Raw genomic sequence first — 8,582 nt, 5'->3', positions numbered from 1 at the left:
ACGCATATTTATATGTATATACATGTAAATGGGATATGGAAAAAGGTTACGACATTATATACGCACCACCACCTGATCAGTTGGTATACGTTGATGATATTGCCCACAGTGCCCCAGACGATATTGACGGGATGCCCTCAAATACTTGATGATATTATGTACACCCATACTTATGCATGACACGATATTTATATGCACGTGCATGACATTATAAATGTTTCAGAATTTACAAAATTATTCAAATTTACAGATGGATTTCTTTATTCCATGTTCCATCTATATCTTTTACATACTGACTTTCATGCCTTACATACTCAGTACATTTTTCGTACTGACGCCCTATTTCACGGGGCCTGCATTCCATGCCAGCAGGTGCAGGTAGGCAAGCTGACAGTCCCCCTTCTTAGGATCCTTGATCAACGAGAATTGGCGTGCTCCACTTGATCCGGAGCTGCTTTTGATTTTGGTACGATATGCTTGTACATGTATATATGGGTATGACGTGGCTCAGTCACGTCTTTATACAATTGTATTTCTATTAGAGGTCTGCAGACAGTTATGTCCAGTTGGATAGTATGTGGCCTTGTCGGATTTCAGTTTTTAGTATATAGTTGTCTATCGCGGCCTTGTCGGCTCACCCACTGTAATCCGTAGTTATCTGTCGTGGTCTTGTCGGCTCGCCCATTGTAATCCGCACGTAAATGTATATATGTCTTTTGGACAGGTTTTTCTCACGCATGTTATTCTCGTAATTCAGCAGATATTATTCATGTTTATATCTTAGTCGCATGTTTAAGGGTGTTCGACAGATAGGACACGGGTACTCGTCGCAACCCATTGATTTGGATCGTGACATATAATATGAATGGATGACTGTTTTTTTAAAACATTTGCCACCACTACTCTTAGGCCAACATAAGGCTAGGTGAAACAACGAACAAGCAAGAAAAAAACGAGAATTTGACCTGTGGTATATTGATTCTTTTCTGTGACATCCAAACATATCCTTAACTCATTGAACTATTGATAAATATAGAAAATTTAGTGAAGAAGACAACACCATAAAAATTTCAAAAAGAAAAGAAAAATCGTTGCCTCTCCCCTTTTCATGTTGGATATCTTTGCTCTTTAACTCTTCCTAATATGTGTTATTAGGCAAAATCAAGTCATGCCTCAATATTTCCACTTAATCCATTGTCAACAGAGTCTTCAACCTTTTCCACATTGCCCTTTGGCTGGACAGGATACTTCCCAGAAAAGCAAGCATAACAATATTTTGTAGAATCACTTCCTAACAACTTGTTCAAATTATCCAATGGCAAAAATGCTAAGGAATCTGACCCTATAAACTTCCTAATTTCCTCCACATTCATCCTATTAGATATCAACTCTTCTGAATTAGGAGTGTCCACTCCATAATAACAAGAAGCTATAATTGGAGGGCTAGCAATTCTCATATGAACTTCTTTTGCTCCTGCCTCCTTTAACAACCTCACAATCTTAGACGACGTCGTCCCTCTCACTATCGAATCGTCCACAACTACGACTCTTTTCCCTTCCAATACAGCCCTAACAGGCGAAAGCTTAAGCTTGACCCCGAAATCTCTAATTTTTTGTGATGGCTCGATAAATGTCCTACCAACATAATGTGACCTTATTAAACCTTGTTGAAATGGTACACCTGCTTTTTTAGCATAACCAAGTGCAGATACAACGCCTGAATCAGGTACAGCAATCACAACATCACAATCCACGGGTGCTACTGTCGCAAGAATTTCCCCAAATGCACATCTTGACTCATACACAGACCTACCAAACACAACAGAATTAGGTTGAGCAAAGTAAATATGCTCAAAGATGCAAGATTTTGGCTCAGGTTTAGGCACCAATGAAAAAGATTGAACCCCTTGATCTTTATCTACTACCAATATTTCACCAGGTAAAACTTCCCTTTCATATTTAGCCTCAATTAAATCCAATGCACATGTCTCGGACGCGAAAACTATAGCACCATTTTCCCTCTCACCCATAACTAATGGCCTAAACCCGTAAGGATCCCTCACAGCAACCAACTTATCCTGAGTAGCAAAGACCATAGAATAAGCTCCTTGTAATTTTTCACAAGCCTCAAGAATCCTCAAAAGAAAAGGTTTTTTCTTTGATTTAGCAATAAGGTGAAGAACCACCTCAGTATCAGAACTAGTCTTGAAAATTGCCCCGTCTTCCTCAAGTTCAGCACGAAGAGCTAGGTAATTCACAAAATTGCCATTGTGGGCAACACCAACTGATCCAAATTTATAACTTGCAACGAAAGGCTGAACATTCTCTAGCATTGAAAAACCAGCTGTGGAGTACCTTACGTGACCTATTGCCATGTCACCGGGCAGTTGACTGAGATTTGACTCGCTGAAAACATCAGCCACCAATCCAACACCTGTAACAGTTGCCAGTATAGAAGTCAGATAGAAAGTTCTATATAAAGTCAAACCTCTCTATCATAACCTTGTTTGTTTTGATATTTTTTAGTTGCTATAGTGAATTGCTGTTGTGGAGGACATATATTATAGCATAACATAAAAATCGGTTCCGAAAAAATTTGACTTTGATGTTATAGAGAGGTATAACTGATATATTTAAAATTTTGAATTCGTGCGGTAAATATAGGGATGATGTTATAGAGAAGTGTAACTGATATATTTAAAATTCTGAATTCGTGCAGTAAAATTCTTGTCCACATCCACCATTAAAATTTTGACTTAGCACATACATATAGTAGTATAAAAATGTGTACGTTTATATTTGTACAAAGTTATGTGTGTATATATTATAGACACACACAGACACATGCACGTAAAGGTAAATAGTTTTTCTTTTTCATATTGTCGAGCACACACACAGGCACATAGAGCTAAATAGTTTACTTTTTAAAACTAAGTACTACACAATTGAGTGCTGCAATGTTACTGAATAGGCAGTGATGACTTAAATAAGTTTTTTGACTTAAAATTCTGAATCTGTCTCTAACCTGTAATGGTTTGAAGCACGTTTTCATGGACCGCAACAATGCCAGCGCCTTCTTGGCCACGGTGTTGAAGTGAGTGAAGAGCTAAATAACATAGCCGAGAGGCTTCTGGATCACCATAGATGCCAACAACGCCACACTCTTCTCGGGGTTTGTCGTCGTCGTCGAAGTAAGAACCGAAAGAATGGCCATCCAAAACGACGTCTTTTAAGGGATTTTTTGAAGAGGCTGCCGTTACAGCAATCTTGCGGGTGTTAGAGAAGAGGTGTTTGTAGGGTTTTGGTAGGGTTTTAGGGGCCAAAGAAAAGTGATTCTGATATGGGGTTTCGGCAAAAGAGCGAAAGTGGTTGTCGTGATGAGATTGATGGGTGGTTGCAGCCGTGGCACCGGCGGCGGCGGCTGCAGCGGCGGACATGGGTGGCAAAAAGAATTGAAAGGACGCAAGAAAAATTGAAGCCGGCTATGAATAGCCATTGAATGTGGGCTAGGTTATGGTCCTTTTATATGGAGAGTTTGTGTTCTAAGCAAAGTAGGATGTGGAGAAGATTTGGTGGCCCCCACTACAGAATCTGATTAGTGAAGAAATTTTCATTTTGAAAAGAAATCAAATTAAATCTTTGTTACTCCCGATTGCTTTTAGCACGTCCATTAAGAAAATATTAAAATCTATACATAAATACCTACTATTACAAAACTATCCCTAATTAAATATTTAATGTGAGGAGTAAGAAAACTTTTTAGGCATATGTACATATAGGTTATTTTGTAAAAACAAATTGAATTCTTTCTTGATTACATAAGTGGACACTTATTTTGAACCAAAATAAAAAAGCAAATTGATCACTTATTGTGAATCAGAGGGAGTAATTGGTTAAGGCAAGAACCAACACGTGACACGTGCAGCCGTGCAGGAAGGCAGTCCCGGATAATTCACTAAGAATCTTTTCTACCCTCTTTTTATTGTTACTGGTATAAGAACCCACGCGATGTGCGGATAATTTAATAGAATATAAATCTTATAAAATTATGATCTAATATATCATATTAATTTAATAAATATTAGTTGTATTTTATTATTTAATATAGTGTGCAGAAATATAACACAATCTATACAAAATTAAAGGATACACATCATATAGTAATTAAATAAATTATTTATTCCTTTTTATTTTTATTATTGAAATAGCAAGTACTCCCTCCGTTTCAATTTAGATGACACACTTTTCTTATTAGTCCGTTGCAAAAAGAATGACACATTTCTATATTTAGAAATAATTCAACTTTAAACTTTTCATTACGAGGAAGTTTTTACCATACAAATGACATGGTCCTACAAAGCTTGTACCCTTTACGACCACAAGTTTAAAAAATCTCATCTTTTCTCTTAAACTCCGTCCCAAGTCAAACTACCTCATCTAATTTGAAACGGGGGAGTACTTAGTACTATTGATAATTTTCTTGAGTGTTATTTATTTATCTTTTATTTTTTTAATTAATTCAAAATATAAATATCATAAAATTATCTCCATCCCCTTATTTCGTACATTCTTTTCTACTGTAATACTTACAGTTTGTTTGGATGGTTGTTCCACATCGTTTCATAATGTATCGTATCGTATTGTATTGTATTGTATTGTATTGTACCGTTTGATGAATACAGTGTTTGGATAGATTGTATCATTTGCTGTTGTTTCATGGTATCATGCACCAGCAATATGAAGAATAAATTTGCAATATTATCAAAAAAAATTATAATACAGGGTAAATTTATTATATAAAAAGGTAGGGTAAATGATAAAATAAAATTATTTAATAATAGTGAAGAGTGAGATAAGAAAAAAAGACAAGATAACAATGCAGCCACACCAAATCGGTTGTTACATAAAGTGGCACATTTCGTCGTTACGTAACAACAGATTTAACGATACGATACAATAAAATTTAAGTAACAACCAAAACAAACATCGTATTTAAAGTAACGATACAATGCAATACAATAGGTAACCACCATCCAAACAAGCTGTTAGTTGATTAGTTTTCAAAATTTGTAGTTTATTAAAAATTTAAAAATTGTAATATTTTTTTACTAAATTATAATTTTGAAATCATAAAAATATAAAGATATATATATGCTTATCTTATGTATAATATCCTAATAGTATCTTTATATTTTTGTATTTTTCATTTGAATTGAAAGTTTCTTTATTTTATTTTTTATTTTATTTTAAAATAATTTTAAAACTCCAATTTGAAACTACTCCCCAATTTGAATGGATATTTTTTTTTTATTATAGCTAATTTTTTTCCTTTTTTTTTTTGTTTTTTTTCAATTTAAATATTTGTAAAACTCCAACTTGAAACTACTCCCCAATTTGAATGGGTAGTTTTTTTTCTTCCTTTTTTTAATTATAACTAATTATAAGATATCTTTATTTATTCATTCAAATAGAGTAACCAATTAATTTAAAATTTAAAATTCAAAGGTTTTTTAGTTATAAAGGGAGTAAACAAAACTACTCCTCAACTTGAATAGGTAGTTTTTTCTATTAATATTTTCGTTTTTTTAATCTAGCTAATTTTTTTTTTTAAAATTTTAAAATAATTTTAAAATTCCAACTTGAAACTATTCCCTAGTTTAAATGCCACTTGAAAAATATTTTATCTTAACAGTGCCACTTGACTTTTTGTATTTTTCATTTGAATTGAAAGTCTTTTTAATTTCTTTATTTTCGTTATTTTATTTAAAATAATTTTAAAACTCCAACTTAAAAGTACTCTCCATTTTGATTGGGTATTTTTTTTATTTATAAATCTCCGTTTCTTATTATTGCTAATTTTATTTTTTCATTTTTTTTGTTTTAAAATATTTTTAAAACTCCAACTTGAAACTACTCCCCAATTTGAATGAATAATTTATTATTATTTTTTTAATTATAGCTAATTATAAGATATCAATATCTATTAATTCAAATAGAGTAACCAATTAATTCAAAATTTTAAAAAGTTTTTTTTTTTAGTTAAAAAGGTATAGTTTATTTTGTCTTAACAATGCCACTTGGCTTTTTGTGGTTATGTCACTCTACTAGACTTGCTCATGACTCGTGAGACCTAAGGGAACCTAGTGCTCTGATACCATGTTGTCACGACCCAAAATACACTAAGGGTCGTGATGGCGCCGGACGTCATTGTCACGCAAGCCAACCAAAATACTTAATTAAATTCCAATTTTAGTATTTGTTTAAAAATCATTTTCTTTATACATTAAATAACAAATAATAAAATTTATAGAAATAACCATGAAGTCTATAACAAACTTAATACTAAATAATCCAAAAATTCTCCCAGAACCCGGTGTCATAAGTACATGAGCAATTTCTAGGAAATAATGTAATACAACAACCGTCCGGAATACAATATTGGACAGAAAGTAAATACAGAAAACTGAAAGAGACTCTGCTGGCTGTGGGTCACCTCGAGAAGTGCAGCTCACCTAAGTCTCCGTATCAACCATGCTGTCACGCCCCGTAGGCCACTAGAGACGCATGCCTGTGCAACAAAAATGCACAGAAGTGCAGTATGAGTACGAAATCAACGTGTACCCAATGAGTATCCCGTCTAATCTCGAAGAAGTAGAGACGCGATGGTCGACTTCGACACTTACTAGGGGTCCAATAATGATATATTATTAATGCGAATAATCAAGGATTTATTAAGAATGACAGTAATTTCAAGTAAGTCATGAATAGGTGAAGGTTCCTTTTTTTAATATTAAAAGTCTCCGAATTCATAATCCAATAGTTTCCAATTATCTCAAGTCGGGGAGAGCAAGTATCAATCTCAAATAATCTCAAGGCAAGCAATACAAGCATGCGCAACTCATGCAGAGGCTATACAGCCCGATCCAACAGAAATGTAAAATGTGCACTACTGAGGGTCGAACGACACGAACCATAGATGCATCTATTACCCCGCTCGCGCATCATACATGCGTTGCGGTCAACATTAAATAAATAAATACCCTGCTCGCGAATTATACATGCGACGCGGCACACATAGATATACACAGTCAGACAGGCAATTAAGAGTTTATTCCAATAAAAGCCAGTTCTCTTTTAATGATGTAAGAAAAATAAAGTTTAATCTTTTTAGAAATTCATTTACTAATTCGATGAGATTTAAGCAATTCAAGTTGTCAATAAGTTTACAAATAATCCAAGTACATCATGCCTTTGGGTCCTAGACTACCCGAACAATAGCATAATAGTAGCTACGCACGGACTCTCATCACCTCGTGCATACATAGCCCCCATAAATAGCAGCACATAACCAATTAGCTCACCTATGGGGACAATTCCCTCTTACAAGGTTAGAAAGGAGATTCACCTCGCTCTGAAGATCCACGATCGGCATTCTATGCCCTTCCAACGACTCCAATTGATGTATAATGCCCCAAAACTATCCAAATAACAGGCAAATCAATAAAAATTAACTCTAATAGTTGTAACAATTTAAATTATATAAGTTCCCGACTCTGCTCGAAAAGTTGACCAAAATGCCCTCGGGCCCACATGCCCGGATTCCGAATTTTTTTGAAGATAAACTTTACTCATAACCTCACGAACTCAAATATATAATTTACTCTCAATTTTATACCCAAAATCGTGGTCAAATTCCAAGAATATCAATTTTCTAGGTTTTCCCTCAAACCCCAAGTTTTCTACAATTTCATGCTCGAATCCATACATAATCAATGTATTTAACTCAAGATAGGTGGGGATAGCTTACCTTATCATTGATGATGAAAATCCCCTCTTGAAGCCCTCCAAAATCGCCCCAAAGTAGAGAAAAAATGGGTGAAATGAACTCAACTCCGCTTAAAAAAACATTCTACCCAGCGACTTCCACACCTGCGGACCCTTGACCGCTTCTGCGGTTCCGGTACAGCACTTCTACCGCTTCTGCGGATACCTCACCAGGCCCTCCCTTCCGCTTCTACGATTCAACTGCCACAGGTGCGGTTCCGTTTCTGCGGCTTCCCCACCGCATTTGTGGTCCCCTTCACTTTGGTCCAAACCGCATCTGCGGCTCCTCTGGCCGCTTCTGCGGCCCAATTCTCGCAGGTGCGGTTATGACAGCAACCAACAACTTTAACCTTCCAAAAATTTCCTTTTCGATTTGTTAACCACTCGGAATCCACCCGAGGCCCTCGGGACCCCAACCAATCATGCCTACCAGTCCCAAAACACATTACGGACTTGATGGAGGCCTCAAATCATATCAAACAACGCTAAAATCATGAATCGACCTCCAATCCAAGCTTTGTGAACTTTAGAATTTCAAACTTCAACTTTCTATCTTTAAACCTATCAAATCACGCCCTATTGACCTCAAGTTTTGCACACAAGTCATATTAGACCTTACAGACCTACTCCAACTTCCGAAATCGGATTTCGACCCCGATATCAAAAAGTCCACTTCCAGTCAAACTTTTCAAAAACCTTCAAATTTTTATCTTTAGCCAAATGACTTCAAAATGACCTACGGACCTCCAAATTCACTT

The 8,582-nt window shown here is 35.4% G+C and overlaps 1 protein-coding gene across 1 annotated transcript; it reads right to left on the bottom strand.

Annotated features, from left to right (window-relative positions):
• Nucleotides 1-994: 994 nt before the first annotated feature.
• On the bottom strand, nt 995-3,472 carry LOC107793733 (amidophosphoribosyltransferase, chloroplastic-like). Its single transcript, XM_016616144.2, has 2 exons — nt 3,026-3,472; nt 995-2,434 (listed from the first exon to the last, which is right to left on the bottom strand). Exons 1-2 carry the CDS (start codon nt 3,435-3,437, stop codon nt 1,167-1,169), a joined length of 1,680 nt encoding a protein of 559 aa, XP_016471630.1. The 5' UTR covers nt 3,438-3,472; the 3' UTR covers nt 995-1,166.
• Nucleotides 3,473-8,582: the final 5,110 nt, after the last annotated feature.

Source organism: Nicotiana tabacum, chromosome 5 (genome assembly GCF_000715075.1).
Source record: "Nicotiana tabacum cultivar K326 chromosome 5, ASM71507v2, whole genome shotgun sequence".
Taxonomy (NCBI): domain Eukaryota; kingdom Viridiplantae; phylum Streptophyta; class Magnoliopsida; order Solanales; family Solanaceae; genus Nicotiana; species Nicotiana tabacum.
This window is presented reverse-complemented; position numbering and strand designations above follow the sequence as displayed.

Coding starts and splice junctions, on each gene's coding strand:
- LOC107793733 (XM_016616144.2), bottom strand. CDS start 3,437: ATGTCCGCCGCTGCAGCCGCCGCCGCCGGTGCCACGGCTGCAACCACC. Junction 2,435..3,025: donor CGTGCTTCAAACCATTACAG/GTTAGAGACAGA, acceptor CAACTGTTACAG/GTGTTGGATTGGTGGCTGAT.